This window comes from Trichoderma harzianum, assembly GCF_003025095.1.
Source record: "Trichoderma harzianum CBS 226.95 unplaced genomic scaffold M431scaffold_2, whole genome shotgun sequence".
NCBI classification, from domain to species: Eukaryota; Fungi; Ascomycota; class Sordariomycetes; order Hypocreales; family Hypocreaceae; genus Trichoderma; species Trichoderma harzianum.
Window position 1 is genome coordinate 2,254,066 of NW_020209250.1, and position 17,002 is coordinate 2,271,067.

General features: G+C 52.7%; 6 protein-coding genes across 6 annotated transcripts; 2 read left to right on the forward strand and 4 right to left on the reverse strand.

The window, feature by feature from the left end:
- Nucleotides 1-1,529: 1,529 nt before the first annotated feature.
- Nucleotides 1,530-3,161, forward strand: M431DRAFT_76942 (hypothetical protein; the record flags this gene model as incomplete). The annotated part of the gene is made up of 2 exons (XM_024922516.1): nucleotides 1,530-1,795; nucleotides 1,877-3,161. The coding sequence occupies 2 exons, from the start codon at nucleotides 1,530-1,532 to the stop codon at nucleotides 3,159-3,161; spliced, it is 1,551 nt and encodes a 516-aa protein (XP_024778941.1).
- A 444-nt stretch (nucleotides 3,162-3,605) lies between these two features.
- M431DRAFT_75044 (hypothetical protein) lies at nucleotides 3,606-4,469 on the reverse strand (the record flags this gene model as incomplete). Its single annotated transcript, XM_024922300.1, has 1 exon — nucleotides 3,606-4,469. The coding sequence occupies one exon, from the start codon at nucleotides 4,467-4,469 to the stop codon at nucleotides 3,606-3,608; it is 864 nt and encodes a 287-aa protein (XP_024778942.1).
- A 1,678-nt stretch (nucleotides 4,470-6,147) lies between these two features.
- Nucleotides 6,148-8,495, forward strand: M431DRAFT_76177 (hypothetical protein; the record flags this gene model as incomplete). Its single annotated transcript, XM_024922435.1, has 5 exons — nucleotides 6,148-6,303; nucleotides 6,378-7,187; nucleotides 7,259-7,611; nucleotides 7,671-7,783; nucleotides 7,843-8,495. 5 exons carry the CDS (start codon nucleotides 6,148-6,150, stop codon nucleotides 8,493-8,495), a joined length of 2,085 nt encoding a protein of 694 aa, XP_024778943.1.
- A 48-nt stretch (nucleotides 8,496-8,543) lies between these two features.
- On the reverse strand, nucleotides 8,544-8,895 carry M431DRAFT_298339 (hypothetical protein). Its single transcript, XM_024914142.1, has one exon. It carries the CDS (start codon nucleotides 8,803-8,805, stop codon nucleotides 8,593-8,595), a length of 213 nt encoding a protein of 70 aa, XP_024778944.1. The 5' UTR covers nucleotides 8,806-8,895; the 3' UTR covers nucleotides 8,544-8,592.
- Nucleotides 8,896-8,979: 84 nt separating this feature from the next.
- On the reverse strand, nucleotides 8,980-11,012 carry M431DRAFT_490874 (hypothetical protein; the record flags this gene model as incomplete). Its single annotated transcript, XM_024916846.1, has 7 exons — nucleotides 8,980-9,144; nucleotides 9,169-9,397; nucleotides 9,483-9,822; nucleotides 9,919-10,114; nucleotide 10,266; nucleotides 10,331-10,708; nucleotides 10,798-11,012. The coding sequence occupies 7 exons, from the start codon at nucleotides 11,010-11,012 to the stop codon at nucleotides 8,980-8,982; spliced, it is 1,524 nt and encodes a 507-aa protein (XP_024778945.1).
- A 1,659-nt stretch (nucleotides 11,013-12,671) lies between these two features.
- On the reverse strand, nucleotides 12,672-16,946 carry M431DRAFT_75859 (hypothetical protein; the record flags this gene model as incomplete). The annotated part of the gene is made up of 1 exon (XM_024922396.1): nucleotides 12,672-16,946. One exon carries the CDS (start codon nucleotides 16,944-16,946, stop codon nucleotides 12,672-12,674), a length of 4,275 nt encoding a protein of 1,424 aa, XP_024778946.1.
- Between the last annotated feature and the right edge of the window lie 56 nt (nucleotides 16,947-17,002).

Here is a 17,002-nt window from a genome sequence, read left to right on the forward strand (position 1 = left end):
TTCACGTCCGACTATATGGAGAAATAGAGAGGCAGCTTCGATAGAGGCAGTTGCTCCGGCTCTGACTATCGGCTAATCGCCACCCCCTGCCAGCCAAGACTCTATTCGCAATAAAGCCCTGGCATTTCCCAAGTTAAGCTTGTTGAGCCCGATTCCTCAATCGGAAGCTGCAAGAGGCAATCTCGACACCTTATCGTCTTGGCAGCGGAACGGGCAGGTCTCGATGACACTCACGCCTCAGCGGAGCCGGTTGGCGCAACGAGACACTGAGCCGATTGGCGCCCGCAAGGACTTTTGATCTTGTCCGACAAGAGAATCACTGTGTATCGAGTGTAGAATCACGGCGGACCAACTTCCAAGATGGACGGCGCGGCTGGGCAATGGCACGCTGTGAGAACTTCTGAAAGAGCATGCAGACGAAGGGTTGCTCCCCATGTAACCCCAATTGTGTTGTGCGAGGAATTGACGAGGTTGGCCAAGACATGTGTACATACACTAGCCGGAACATGCGGAGTGAACAGGTTACAAGTACATGTAGTTGAGGGGCAAAGTTGGAGAAGCATCGTGAATGTATTGCAAGATGAATCAAAAGTACCTTGATACGGAGCTTGGCATGTCGGATTGACCAACCGCTGGTCGGAATGAAGCTGCACTCCAGTGGTTCATGTTGCATCCGTCATGTATTAGTAGCTCCGATACGACTCTGTGTCCCTGCATTTTCTATTCATATTTACACTTATCCCATGAGCCATAGTAGAACAGGAGAGTTCTGAGAGCTGACACGGAATATATATATGCATAATGAGTAGAAATTCTACAACTATACCACTGAGATGCCTTCTTCATGACAAGATGATCCGAGTAATGTATTGGTTTTGTCTTGTTGCCTCTCTGGGATATGCTACCCTAGAACGGAATGCGAAAAAAAAAGGTACGGATCGCAACTGTCGGCATATTATGTCAGCCTCGGATCGGTATTCGGAATCACACCATAGACATTTCCTGTGACCTAATAATAACTTGAATTAGGACTAAGCTGAGTTGAGTTGAGATGGGATGCGTTCAACATGCGGTGCAAAGTCACAGATCCAAAGCTTTGATGATACGGAGTTTATAGTGAATCCATGAAATCGGACTTGTAATCGTCCTCCTTGATATTTAGGTACTTAGAAATCACATGTAAACGCAGCTGTTGTCCAAGTCTCTTAACCACCGACGGAGGTTTTGCAGCGAACACAAGCCCCGGATTAACCAGTTTTTGCGAAAACAAAACCCCGCCACCGCCCAATTAAGCTTTATGGACTGACTAGAAAAAAAGGACCCCTCCAAGTGGCAGCGCATATCGCCGGCAGACGGGATAAGAATCCTTGGAGCTGCAAAATAAAAAGCTGGACGCCTGGCTTCTCCCCTTTTTGTTCCACCTGTATCCAAACCGCTGCTTCATCCTCGACTCGATTCTTATTCTCCGCCTTATAATCTGAAGCATCTCCTAATATCTCACATTCTCACCAGCATCTGCTTCCCCAGCCATGGCCGATTCCCAAATCCCCCAGGTTAGGCGCAATGCCCCTACCGTCCTCTCGGCCGCCGACCTCATCGGCAATACGCCTCTCGTCAGGCTCAACAAGGTCCCCCAGAGCCTGGGAATCGAGTGCGAAGTCTACGCAAAGACGGAGCTGTTCAACGCCGGCGGCAGTGTCAAGGACCGGATCGCCCTGAGGATGATTGAGGAGGCCGAGAAGAGCGGCAGAATCAAGCCCGGCGACACTCTGATCGAGCCCACCAGCGGAAATACGTATGGAATGGCCCATCCTCTTTGCAGCCCCGAAATAAGCTGAGTGGCTTGTTTGCTAACACGTTCATCTCTCTCTTCTAGTGGTATCGGCCTGGCTCTCGTTGGCGCCATCAAAGGCTACAAGACCATCATCACCCTGCCGGAGAAGATGTCCGCTGAAAAGGTCTCCGTCCTGCGAGCTCTCGGCGCCACCATCATCCGTACGCCAACCCAGGCCGCCTGGGACAGCCCCGAGTCTCATATTGGTGTTGCCCGCCGCCTCGAGAAGGAGCTGCCCAACGCCCACATTCTTGACCAGTACAGCAACCCGGCCAACCCCGATGCACACGAGTTTGGCACCGCTGAGGAGATTTGGGAGCAGACTGGTGGCAAGGTGACTGCTGTTGTTGCCGGTGCGGGAACTGGTGGTACCATCACTGGTATTGCAAAGGGACTGAAGAAGCACAACAAGGACATCAAGATTGTCGCTGCTGATCCTCATGGCAGTATCCTGGCTTTGCCCGAGGCACTCAACGAGGAGCACATGAACGAGGGATACAAGGTTGAGGGCATTGGCTACGACTTCATCCCCGACGTTCTGGACCGTGACATCGTGGACAAGTGGTACAAGACCGATGACAGGCAGTCTTTCTACCTTGCCAGGAGACTGATTGCCGAGGAGGGTCTTCTCGTCGGCGGCAGCTCCGGCTCTGCCATGGCCGCGATGCTGCTGGCCGTCAAGGAGTTTGACTTCAAGAAGGGTGATACGGTGGTTGTTGTTCTCCCCGACAGCATCCGCAGCTACCTGTCCAAGTTTGCCGACGACGACTGGCTGGCCGCCAACAACCTGCTCGCTCCCACTGGAACCGAGTCGGCGCCCGAGGCTGGCGTCAAGGCTGCCGCTGACCCTTACAAGGGCGCTACCATTGCTTCTCTCCGCCTGAAGCCCGTCACCTCTGTTGCTGATTCGGCCTTGTGCTCTGAGGCCATCGAGACCATGCGAGACAAGGGCTTCGATCAGCTGCCTGTTCTCTCCTCCTCCAGCAAGCTGGTTGGCCTTGTCACTCTCGGCAACCTTCTCAGCTACATCTCCCGCGGCCGTGCGACAGCTCAGACCCCTGTCAAGGACGTCATGTTCGACTTTGCACGACTGGACGAAATTGTCACCGACCCCCGCAAGCTGACCAGCGGAACCAAGGCGGGCAGCAAGCGCAAGTTTGTCGAAATCACCATGGAGACGCCTCTCTCCACCCTCAGCAAGTTCTTTGAGTGGAACAGCGCTGCCGTTGTCACCGATGGCAAGGGTGATTCTCACTCTCTGTCTAAGCCCATCGCTGTCGTCACCAAGGTTGATCTGCTTACCTGGATGGTCAACCAGAAGCTGTAAACGGCATCTCCATTATTTTTCCTTTGGATTTAAAGATAATATGATTTGTATCTGAGGAGTTTTGCCAACAGGCGACCAATTTTTTCTTACATCGGGGCGTCATTTACATTTTGTTACAAGTTTTTGGATCAGCGACGGTGTGTTATCTGCAGAGGACAGGGAACTGGGATATATAGATCAACAATATTGCGCGGGGCCTGATAGACTCAACATCTCGGGAAAAGCACATATATATGAATTTGAATATGAATGGATTTTTCATCAATCTCGTCTATACGTAGTATCAAACAAATGTGATTGTACCTGCGGTGCATATGTGTCATTATTATTAAGTATTTTTCTCATTTCCATCCTCTGCCGTTACCCGTCATTAAAGAACCCGTACCCAACATGCAGCATTGTACTCATACACAATCCATCTAATAATACCCATCCCATCCCATTTTATATTCTCTGAGCAATCCACCACCACCACTTGTCAGCACCAGGCTCTTCAGTCAAGACGCTGCCGGCTAGCACCTCGACGTCAATGTCGAACTCGCCCATTTGCTGGAACGTGAATTTTTCAGATCCGTACTCTCCCAGCCAGCCATCCTGCTCCTCGGAGCCGACGTCGTCAATGCCGACGCCCGAGTCAAGCAGGCCCTTGCTTCGGGAAGCGCGAATCCGAGTCAGCTCCGTCTCCAAGTGGGACTTGACCATGGTGGCAGGCAGCGCGGTGAACAGGTCCATCTTGTTGGCCGCGATGAGGACGGGGATGGACGCCTTGTCCTTGCCCTTGGAAGTGGCCTTCTTTTGCAAGAACAGCAGCACATCGTAGAGGTACGCAGCCGTGGGCGCAAGGGTCTCCTGCTCGCCGAGCGCGGCGGCGTCGACCAGAAAGACGACGGCCTTTGTCTTTTCGGTGCGCGCGAGCTTGCCCATGGCGACGTTGCGCAGCTTCCCGTGGCCGGGGGTGTCGACGAGGAGGAACTTGGTGTGGGTGCCCGTGGCGTCGTCGTGGTTGCGGAACGAGGCCTTGGTGACGGAGTCGGTGGAGGCGTTGAGCTCGATGGACTGGGAGACCTGGGAGGTGTGCGTGGCCGAGGGCTTTGCGCCGCGCTCGAAGAGGGTGAGGAGGGCCGTCTTGCCGGCGTTGTCGGGGCCGAGGAGGAGGACGCTGGGCGGGACGGTGTAGGTTGACGAGGAGGAGAGGACGAGGTGGAAGAGGATGGGGCCGCCGAGGATGAGGATGATGCCGATGAGGATGACGGGGAGGGAGGGCGTCATGATGATTTCGACGAGCTCGGTGAAAGTGAGGGACGCCATGTTGGGCGAGGAAGTTTTGGAGGGTTTGTGTCGTCGAGGTTAAGGTATAGATATTGATGATGCTTGAACTTTTTTAAAGAGGAGATGTGTTATAAAATAAGATAGCCAGCAATTGGCGAGTCCAGCGGCCCCCTTTTAGAGATGCAGCGACGTGGCCTGATGCGATTTTCCAGCGCAGAAGCTCTGCCCCGGTCTCGCCTCGAACGATGCAGATGCTGCGGATGTTGGGGCAGCCGATAAGTCGGACGAGATTTGAGATGATGCTGTTCTGTCAAGTTTGGGGTGCAGCAGCTGAGCCAGGGTTTGGTTAGCTGGAGGCGGGAAGTGTGGCGGGGGAGAGAGAGAGAACTGCTGGGTGCGCCACATTTTGAGATGGATGGATTTGGGTAGCTGGGTAGCGGGCTGAAGTGTGGCTTTACTGGTCCTTTACTGAGGGACGCTAACAGCTGTTGAAGTCTTATCTGCCCCTGGCTTGGTGGATGGAAACAGGCTAGAATAGTTGAGATTGGTTCAATGATTTAGAATTGCTGCATGTCTTGATGACTGATGCTGGCATTGTTTCGGGTACCATAGAATGAACTTGAATGAATGAATTAGAGCCGTTATGGTCATTCATACAGAACATAATAGAATACTGCAGCAAATACATGTGCTGTACTCTGTAGTCCATCGTGACATTGGATGGAGTTGAATCTCTCCAGCTGCTAAGCTCTCCATCTCCCGGCTTCTGTAAATGCCCCGTATCGATTACTCCGTAGTGGCTGGGCCGGCAATCTACAAGCGCTGCATGGGCTCCCTCCAGGCCTGGGCTGGGCCTATTATCCATTAGCAAGCAGTATATGACGGGACTTCTAATTTCGTATTTGATTAGATTGATCAGCGATTGATCCTTCCAGCATAGCCGTGCGTACCTATGGATGTATTATTGACATATCTTTTCCCCTGCATATCAGACATATCACATCCATCACACTGACATTACATACGCTCTCTCTTCTCTCATCCATCATCCATTATCGTCTTTTCTTTTTCCGTCTGGCCACTAAAATCTCAGCGATATTTAGGCCCTTCTTTGCTGCGCCATCCTCCTCCCTCCACTCACATTGCGTAATTCGGCCATGGCACCGCCTGGAGCTGTTATCGATATCTAATCCCCCAACTGCATCGTCAGCTTTGTCTCCAGTTCCTGATCCTCTCTCTCCACCAAGTCTCACCCTCGTCGATCTCTAGATCCGGCTCGTCCCCTCGCCTAACGAGCCGCCAAATCCGAGGACCCCTGGACCTTTTTTTTTCGTTTCTTTTTTTTGATTGCGTTTTCTTGTTCTTTTATTTCTCGCTTCTGCTCTCCCGCAACTCCGCATTAATGCGGACGGCCTCTCGTATTCGCCAATCCCCAGCTTCGGGATCAGCCCTTCAGCCCTTCAGCTCAGCTAGGCGGAAGCGCGGACGACGCTCGTTTCTCGGCTTTCGAATCGACCTCGACCTCGACTTCGACCTTTCGTCTCTCGTCTTTCCAATTTCAGCATCAGTTATTGCCCGTTACATGAGTAGTGACGATCCACCAACCCGCGCAAGGAACACTTCGGCAGCCTCTTCCACCACAACCGCTGCCGCAGTGCCTTTGCGAATGCAGCCCTCGTCCAAGTCGGCAGCCGCGGCGCCCAAGCTCAACAGCGAGATGGAGATGGGCAGCCTGCCAGCGGACGAGCCCGCGCCGGAGAACGACATCATGCAGCTGGCCCGCATCGGCGACGTGGCCGGCATGGAGAAGCTGTTTGAGTCGGGCGAGTACGACGCCACCTACAGCGACGACGAGGGCATCACACCCTTGCATGTGAGTTTGAGTTGCGGCCATGAGCCGACCAAGGGCTGAAGAGCTCAAGAGCTGACGCTATTCGCTGCTGCCAGTGGGCTGCTATCAATAACCAGTACGCTATGTGCGCGTTCCTCATCGAGCACGGCGCCGAGCTTAACAAAAAGGGCGGCGAGTCCATTGCTACGCCTCTGCAGTGGGCGGCCCAGCGATGCCATTATTACACCGTCAACCTGCTGCTCCAGCGCGGAGCCGATCCCCTCATTACCGACTCGCAAGGCTACAACACCCTCCACATCTCGACCTTTAACGGCAACGTTCTGCTCATTGTCCTGCTGCTGCACCAGGGCATCCCGGTCGATGTGCTGGACAGCTACGGCCACACGGCCCTCATGTGGGCGGCTTACAAGGGCTATCCCCAGCTGGTCGACACCTTTCTGCGATGGGGTGCTAATGTGCATGCCACGGACGAGCAGGGCTTCACCCCGCTGCACTGGGCGCTGGTCAAGGGCAACGCCGCCTGCGTTCTCAAGATGATCGAGTACGGCGCCGACCGCTTCGCCAAGACGGACACGGGCAAGACGCCGGCCATTACGGCCACGGAGCTCAACACAACGCCGGCATGGCACCGTGCGCTGCGCGAGTGCGGCTATGACGAGGATGGCCATGTCGCAACCCCGCCGTGGCCCGGCGCAAGCTACTTCCTCAAGGACAAGAAGGCCTTTCTCACAAAGTTCCTCTTTCTCTGGCCCTTCCTCATGGTCTTCTCCGTGCTGCTGATCCTGTCCAACTTTCCCTTCTACCTGGGCCTGCCGCTGTCGGTAGGCGCGGCATACGGCCTTCTCTGGGTCGCTAAGCAGGTGCTCGAGTATGCCCCCTCGGATATGCGATCATTTCACAAGACTGTAAGTGCCCTACTCTTTTTTATGTTGGCTTCACATGGGGACATATCGCTAATGTCGTGGGGATGGAACAGCCTTGGATGGCGGGCATCTTTGCCGGATCTCTGTTTCTTGTCGGCCTCAACTGGATTTTGTTCATTCTACCAGCAACAATCGGGTGGTGGGGCGGATCTTCTCACTTTCTCTTGAATGTTGCCTTTGGAGCTGCTTTCGGCTTGACGTCCTTCTTCTACATTGCCTCGATGCGTTACGATCCCGGCTTTGTGCCTAAAATGAATGGCATTGCCGAGCAACGGGCTGTCATTGATGACCTTCTCAAGTCGTGGAAGTTTGACGATTCCAACTTTTGCGTTGTTTGCATGATCCGCACGCCGCTACGAAGCAAGCACTGCCGGCGCTGTCAGCGATGTGTGGCCAAACATGACCAGTAAGATACAACTCCTTGTTCTGTTTGGAAGTTTGGGGTAACTAACTATGTCCGTACAGCCACTGTCCATGGATATTCAACTGCGTTGGCGTAAACAACCACCGCCAATTCTTCTTCTACCTAATCTCCCTAACCATTGGAATTCCCATCTTCGACTGGCTGTTGTATTATTGTATGATGACTCTATAGCTTACTTCATTGTCGGAAAAAGGTGCTGACCAGTCGTTTCAGATTTTGAACAAATTACTCCCTCAGCTTCAGAGACTTGTGCTATCTTTGGCCCATCTGTCTGCAAATATATCAATGCTGACTCGTACTCGCTCTTCCTGGCCATCTGGGCATCCCTCCAGCTTCTGTGGGTGTCCATGCTGCTCTTTACTCAGTTCATCCAGGTCGCCCGTGCCATGACCACGTACGAGAACATGACTGGCATCCGTGTCAACACCTCTCTATCTACAGCCTTTACATCCACGGGTGCTCCGCTCGACCCCAACCACCCGTCCCTTTCTGTACCTACGGCACCAGGAGGCGCTCACGCCGGCCACGGCCACGGCCACGGTCATAAGCACGGGGCTGGTCTCTTCAAGCAGTGGAGCCAGCTGCTTGGTGTCGATCCCTTCATCGAGACCATTACCGGCCGCGGTGCAGCTACGACCAAGAACAAGCGCAAGAAGAAGAATCCGTTCAGCAGGGGCTGTGTTACCAACTGTAAGGACTTTTGGTGTGACCCTGCTCCCATCTTTGGCCAGCGAGAAACGGGCCAGGCGAGCCTCGGTGGCGATAAAGTCGACTACACGGCAATGTACGAGACGCCCACTCTCATGAACATTACTGGAATGAGAACCCGCGGCGGGTACGAGGCCGTTGAAACAGAGGAGGTGTAAATCAACAGAAATGAGTTTTGACGTTTTATGGCTGGAAAGAAGAAGAAAAAAGAAAAATACTAATACCGCATTGTAATATGAGCTGATGCAATCATGGCTAGATGTTGGAAGCTCTGGCCTGGTTTGCTCCCCCTTTCTGTTTTCCACTTCTCGTTTCTTCTCTTCTTTTGTGCATTGGAGCCAAGGGTACAAATGCGTGTTGGAGTGTTGTATTATCTTGGATCGGTACAAACTGGGATACTGAGTGATGGATCACTCGAATGACTAACGACACACACTCGAATAGAAATGAGGCAGTCATGAGCCGCATGGCGCTGGAGAGGGATACTGTTGGTTTGCATAGCACTGGAGACTCGTTTTGATAGGCATGATGAGCGTAAGAATGGATAGTGGAGCAATCACATTAATTTGACTGAAGCATCTCGTGGCTTTGTCTATCTATCTTTTGGAATTCATGTTCCCATGGTTTGTTGAATTATCAATGCTAAGAAATGTTCTGCCATAAATCCGAAATCATGGTATCATCCATTGCCCCAAGCTCCAGAAATTCATCCAGCCTCTCTATTACATCAAACACAGATACATTCGCCATGGCCTGGTTCTCCCCTCCCGTGCCACTGGCCTCCTTATCCAGATCCACAAACGGCTCCTGTTGATGTAAATGGCTTGCAACAGGCGGCGGGGGGGCGTTGAGCTTGTCGATGGAGAGGAGATTTTGCTTGGTGAGCGCCCAGTCGACGAGATCGAGAGCAATCTTCATAAAGGGCAGATCGCGGCACTGTTGGAGAAAGACGATGGCTTGGTGGATGTAGATTCGGGAGCGAGATTTTACAGTTTCGCTTTCAGAGGGGCTGAGGACGATTTCGAGGTGTAGTGCTAAGACTGTTGGGCCGATGCTTATGCTGGATTTTTTTTCTTGTTTAGTTTTGGAGGGTAATATGAATGGAAGGCTTTTTTAATGAAAAAAAGGGGGAAACAAGGACATACCATGACATTGGAAGCATGGAAAGCATATCGTACGCCATGGCCTGTCCAATGATGGCATCGAGCTCATATATCGCCGCTCTGACGGCCTGGGCGGATTTCTTCTGGAGTTCTAGGTCGCGGCCTTCGGATTCCTTCCTCAGGATGCGGCAGAGCATGCTCTCGTAGCGGTAGCTCGAAGTCATGAGGACCATGTGCCAGATGGAGTCGCTGCGGACGTGAGACCAGCGGTGGACGGGCTGGAGAGATTCGGGGAGGGAGGAGCGCCAGAGATGGAGCTCGGATTGGATGAGGTCGAGGGTTTCGCGGGGATGAGATTTCAAGATGGAGAGACATTTTGTTGCTTTTGAGGAGTTAATAAGGATGATCGATATAGGAGTCTTTGGGGGGGGGGGAGAGTGTATTCAGGGGTGGGGAGAGTTGGGGGGTTTTTATATACCTATTCGTGCGAGACGGCAGTATTCGATGAAATACTCGCGTTGCTGCTGTGTTAGAGGTGGGATGAGGTGGGCGTAGCATGCTGGGATGTCATCGCCGAGGGATTCGGGGGTTGGGATGGTGAGGACTTCGTTGTCTTCTGCGTGGATCATGCGCATGTTCTGTGCGCCGCCGAGGAGGAGCGTAATGTCGCGGATCTGAAGAGTGAGTTTTTGATTGATTTTTATCGTATGTGTATGGAGTGAATGGGCTTCAACTTACGTAGAGAGCCCACCAGATTCGTTAGTATAGTTTACATGTTGGTGATTCTGACTCTTTGTGTGCGAAGCTGATGACGGATGGTAATACCCTTTGTTAGTCTGCCAAGATCTCATAAAGACTATGAAATTAACAACGTGGAAATAAACACTCACCTCTTATGTAACCCCATCTTAACGGCCAATCTCACTGCATTATGAATCCAATATCTGAAATCCCGATCAAACGATCCCGTCACGGCCGTCATCCCCAACACAATCGATCCTTGCAGTGACCGCAGCTGGTTCCTCTCACAGCCAAACTGGTACAGCAAACTAGCTCTTGAGAAGTACGTCTCAATGGCCTCGCATCTCTCACCGAAACCGCAAGCTTCGAGAAGCGGCATGGGTGCGTACAGCGCGGCGTTGGCGAGGATGGCTTGCATGAGGAAGAGGGAGAATGAGCCGGATAAGTACGACCTGACGAATTCGACGGGGTCGAGGATGGGCACGTGAGGGTGGCCGAGGGAAAAGTAGGCTTGTAACATGGCTTCGCTTTTTTTCAATATCATCATGTTAGAATATACAAAACAAAACATGGCGGATGATGAGTGAGTGAGTGAGTGAAGTGAGTTTGGTCGTACCAGCTGTGTTTTGAAGGCAAGCTAAACGCCGACTTGTTATTCAAGTACTCCTCATCAAGCGGATCAAGTCCTTGAATAACAACCCGAACCTGCGTCGTCTTCATCTGCGTCTGTCTAGTAGCCATGGGCAGCTTCCTATCCTCCACAACTATGCGAGTCACTCTACTCGACTTTTTTGCATCAACGAGCTCGCTGATGATGGTCATGTAGTGCATCTCGCTATGATACTGAACCAGATCCGGCCCCGTCTGAGACGGCTCTAGCATGATCTCGAGAGAAGGCAGGCTGGATCCCTTTGCGATTTGCTCGCATTCCTGCGCAATCATGCAGGTCTCTGGCGTGCGGGCGTCATCTTCGGAAGAGGAGGACGTCTGGCCCAAGTATAGAGGCGGCGTCCAGGATTCAATCTTCTGAGAGTGAATTAACCGTCAAAGACTGAATATACGCTGTATGTTCAATAGATAGTGTGTACTTACATGGGGAGTAGTACAGCTGGAGTTGCCTTCTTGCTCGCCATTTCGGCGATTCAAAGTCTCCGTGTCCACAGTGTGTCTCGCTTTGGCAACTCGTCTATCGCCGACGTCAAAAGAAAATAAGTGGTTAGCAACTCTTCTCAACCAACCACAACTCCGGAAACGGGAAAGGGAAATGCATATATAATAAATCCCCAGTGTCTTGACTTTTGTTTTCTCCCATCTTCTTCATCCTCTTCATCCTCTCTTCTTACCTCCTCGTCCTAGGCCGTCGAAGTACCCGCACACAAGACTCCAAGGCTTCGTCTCCTCTCGTGGCGACGCATCTACTACACGGCAATCCGATCTGCTGCGCATCGCACTTGAGCTTCCGCTCGTGGCAGCGAAGACACGCCTTGATAAGATTTCGTGTCATTTGCTTTCTTTTTCTTTCTTTCAGTCTTTCCTTTCTCTTTTCTTCTTTTGCCAAAAGTTTTTGTGAGACCCGTTAGAAAAAGAGAAATTACTATCCGCGTGCACACTCGTAGTATTGAACGAAACCACCAGGCCAACGGAAAAGGTCAAGGAAGAACTCCGCGGAAAAGGGAACCAAACCAACCAAATAGCGCCCCGCAGAGTCGGGTCGGGGCATGATAGTTGCCGGGAATAGGATAAAAAAGGGAGATGTGGGGAGGCGGCGTTTCGGATGCATTGCCGGCGTTCTATTGAGGATAGGAATTGCGAGATGCTGCAGGATAGGCGATGTTACATTGGCGCGAGGCTTTAGTTGGCTAGGATAGAAACTCACTAGAAACAGCTGACTGGGACTGCGCAAACTGTTATTTATAGACGGAGGGCGCGAGATAACATGTCTTTCATGTTGTTTGTTTGGAGGGCGCGGAGGCGAGAGTTGACAGGATGGTATCATGACCTGGAGTCTTACACTTGAGTTGACAAGCACCGGATAAGCATGGCAACCTTCTGCAACAACCCTGGACCTCTGTCTATAACAGTACATGTATGCAAGCTTCTTGGCGAGAGTAAGCAGCCACGTTATAGTCCATCAATGCGCCCCCTTCTTCGGCTGTCGCGAGATAGTAACTCCTAGTTGCAGTTTCGCGTCCGCCTATAGATGACTTGACAGGGTATAGGTTCCGTCTGACACTTGACTATTGTTGTCACTAAGAAATGCTAATAATACTAACAAGAATCTATTTTCCTAGAGACTCGGACACTATCCGTTATTACGTGTATCGCTTCTATAAGCTCTTGTACGTGTATCCAACCATTATCTAGTACACAGCGTGATGCATCCATTATCCGTCAAATCCATACACTCATTAGCCATTCATATCCAATGATATCATCAAACACAACCATGCTCAACACTGAAAACGTAACCATATGCAAATCAACCCATCATCACTCATCATCTCTCTCTCCACTGCCCGCCAAATCCCTCGCTGGTCCACACTCAACAACCCTCCCATGATCCAACCTCAAACACCACGTCGCGTCCTCCACAGCCTCCAGCCGGTGCGCAATCGTAATCACCGTGCTCTTAGACAACTCCGACCTTAAGACTCGCTGCACCGTCGCGGCCGTAGCACGGTCAATCGACGCAGTTGCTTCGTCGAGAATGACCAGCCCGCTTCGTCGAAGAACAGCCCGCGCGATGCCTACAAGTTGTCGCTGGCCTTGGCTGAGGTTCTTGCCCGCGGCATCAATCTGCGATTCCAGATTCCACTCGGGTCCGAGAACGCGGTGGATTGCGTTGAGACACTCTTCGTTGGAGAAATCGGCGCCTGGGTCGATGTTATCGCGCAGAGTGCCGGGGAACAGCGTCGGATCCTGTTGAATGAACGTGATGCGGTTTCGTAGAGCCGTTCGATCGACTTGAGAAAGATCGACGCTGCCTACCCTGAGAGTTCCTTCAAAAGGCGCTTGCGTCATGAGAAGGGCATTGGCAATGGTCGACTTTCCAGATCCTGTACGGCCTAGGACAGCACACGTCGAGCCTCCGGGGATCTCAAACGACACTTTATCCAACACCGAGGGTAAATGGCTGTCGTACTTGAAGGATATTTGCTCGAATTTGACATTGTCACAAGGTCTGGGCCAGTCCTCAGGCGGATCTTGCTCGCCTTTGGGCTCTTCCGGGATCTGGTTCAGCATGTTGACTCGCTCCAGCGAAACGGCATCGAGCTGCAGCTGTGCGAATTTCTCGCAGAGCTGCTGCACGGCAGATATGGCAATGATGGTCTGCGTCAAGACGAAACCAACGGCGCTGGCCGGCATCCTCCGCCAAATCATAAACAGGATCAGCGCGGTACGAGTGACGACGGAGCTCAAGCTGAGACGAAAGTCGAGCCAAAACGCCATGCTCCAGAAGAAGTGGTCCTGCTTCTGAAAGTCGTCGACGGCATCCAGGTGGCGGTCTTGGAAGTGCTTTTCCACTCGTAGAGCTCGGATCGTGACGAGGCCGTCCTGCATGACGCCGATGTTGGCGATGATGGGCGTGAGATAGCGCATCTCCATGCGGCGGAGGCATCGCGACACGGGCACGTAGATTCTAAAGAAGTAGACGAATAGAATAGCAACAGCACCGAGAATTGCGAGCAACAGCGGCTGGTGAGTTGCAATGGCCACCATGCTCATGACAAGGGCAATCAAGTTGAAGACAAATGACTCCAACGGCGCCACAATGCCTCCATCCACCATGCCCATGTCGGCGATGAGCCGGTTCTTAAGCTGGCCCGTCGGCGTCGTATCGTGATAGCGGAATGTCGCCCGGCTGACCCTGTCAATGGCACCTTTGAAGAGGCCCTGAGCTGCGTTGACGCCGATTCGAGCAAGGAGAAGCTGAGCGGCTGCATATGTCACGATTTGTCCTGCAGAGAGACCAGCCAGTACGAGAAGCCAGGGGAGAGGATGAGAATCTGGTTTAGGGAGATTCCAGTAGACGCTTTTTGTATCATTTGCGGCAGAATCCGCGCCCCAGGCCTCCAACAGTCGGGCTCTCGATATGTCGAGGAACCGAGATGCGCCGTATGCAAGCCCAAGGAAGACCCAAAGGTGCCATCCACCAGCCTTGATGTATTCGGTATAGACACTGAGGGACACACTCCCCGTCTTGGCCGGCTCTTCTGGTGCGTCCTTGAGCATAGCAATATCCTCAGCGTGAATGTCGTGGGCCGTCTCGGTGTCATCGTGGGCCGTCTTTCCGCTTTCATGATAGGGGTGCTCGAGCTCTTGCTTGACCTGCTCCTCTGAAAGTACGGTTGCCTGTCCATCAGCAAGGTCAATCACCTGGTCGGCAATACGGAGAACAAGATCATCTCGGTGAGTCACCATGACAATGGTGCGGCCTTCGGCAAGAGGGCCCTGGAGAAACCGGCGGACAATGGCAGTGGCGGTATCGTGATCCAGAGCAGCCAGCGGATCATCAAGAAGCATAATCCTGCACTGGCTGTAAACCGCTCTGGCTAGGGCTACACGGGCCTTTTGACCACCAGAAAGACCAACACCGCCTTCTTCAAGCTTTGTCTGATCGCCATCAGGGAGCGAAGCAAGGTCAGGGAGGAGAGCGCACGCATGCAGAACCTGGCGGTATCTCGTAGAGTCAAATGGCTGGTGAAAGACAATATTTTCTCGTATCGTCTTATTCTGCAGGAACGGAAGTTGCTGGGCATAGGCCACGGGGACGTCTGGTCTGATGAGATCGCCTTCGTGAAGCTCCATCTCGTTGAGAGCAGCGAGGAGAAGACTGGACTTGCCGGCGCCGACCTTGCCTCTGATGACGGTAAGACCCTTAATGAACTTGAAGCTGAGACCTCGGAGGATAAGCTTGTTAGTTGAAGGCCAGGAGAACGATGCGTTGCGGAATTCAATGTCTGTGACGCTGCTGGGGCTATTGGAGATGTCGTCTCTGTCGGGCTCGCTCATGTACTTGTTGACTCGCTCAATGGGGATGGTGGCCTTCCAGTAGGCAGAGATGAGATCAAAAGCCTCCTTGACGCTCATTTCCAGTTGAGAAAACAGCTGCAGCGACGGCCAAATGACATCGTTGGGTAGACCCTGTCGAAGGATGAGGGTGTACAAGGCAATGCTAGCCAGGGGATAAGACGTTCCGCCAGTGACGCTGACGGTAGAAATGGCAGCAGAGACATGGGCGATACTCAGGCGCTTGGCCATTTCCATGGCTCGGAATTTCATGATTCTAGTACTCCAAGTGGCCGTCCAGCCGTTGAGCTTCAGGGGACGACTGGCCTCGACGAAGTGAGAGACGGCTTGCGCACGTTTATCGGAAATGGTTGTCCTCTGCCGTTCGAGCTTGATCAGCTTGCGAACCAGCGCCGAATTAATCGTCAGGAACACAATCATGAGCACGAAGCCAATGGCTGAAGGCCAGCCCATGATGTCTATCAGGTACCACATGGTAACGGCGACCTTGATGGGCTGTGAGACGAGCTTTGAAAAGTCCCAAAACCGCTGCGAGATTTCATACGTGTCTCCTCGGACCAGGTTGACGACTTTTGCGTTGGAGGCTGGGCCGGTGACTGCTTTGGAGCTCTGCTTGGGAGGGCCAGACATTTTCCAAAGCATCCTGCCAAAGAAGGTCTTGGATTTTGCATCAGGTGTCTGAGTGTCTTGTCCGTCTTCGTCGGCGCCTTTCTCTGTCACGTCTGAGCCTGGCACAGCGCGAGTCAGGAGTTTGCCAAAGAGAGCGATGAAGGCCTCTCCGCGAGAGCGCTCATATGCCTTGCGAGAGTACCAAGAGGACGTCGTCTTGCACAACTGGCGAACGACATCTAGAACCAGCATCACAAGACACCAAAAGGTAGCATCGGCAAGATTGCCGGAATCTAGAGCATTGTAAAGCTTGCTCGTCAGTCGAATGTTGGATACCTCGGCAACTCTCTCGGACACGGCGAGCAGCGTGGCAATGGACAGGTCAAGGCCATTGGCCTCAATAAGGCACAAGAGAAGCTTGCCCTGGAGGTCACGAAACGCCATGTACAGGCGCGAATGCTGGAACTCGTAGGGGAGCTGCCAGACGTCTTCCTCGGTGATTTCTCTCTTGCGGCAGAGGGCGGACAGGGGATTGACCCAGCTCATGGTCCAGAAGCGAAAGAGACTCAAATCGTCCTCTGGGCTACGCAGATTGCGCGATGGTTGGCCGCCTGCTTGGCCAATGTCCTTGTTCCCCCACGAAGGCTCGCGGAGAGGCATCATGCCGATGAGGATGATGGACAAGAAGCAGAGAGCCATTCTCGCAATTCGAAAGTAGTCGAGGGCATACAGAGTGTGTTCCAGGAACCGGACGGCGTATATGGCGGTGCTAGCACCGAGAATGGCCACATATTGGATCAACAAGAGCCGAGGAGTCTTGGTCGGGCGATCAATCATGGTGATGAGAAGAGCAAAAGCCCACGGAATCATTTCCCAAAGATACAAGTAGCGAGTCGGGTTGATGATGACGGGAACAAAAGAGAGCACGACACCAGCAACGCTGATGATAAGCAAGGGAATGGTCCAGAAGGACCAGAAGCGCCGTTTGAACCCATCTGGCTCGGTTTCTTGGGCAAATGGTCTCAGCCATAGAGGTAGCTGAGACTTGATGATGTTTCTGCTGATGTAGAGAGTGAAGATGGCGGCGGAGATGACAGAAAGCGCTTGAGTGATTGTAACGTCCATGGCGGGAGAAGGTCTGTGGCCTGGTATGTGTGGTTTCTGAAGGATGGGAAATTGAG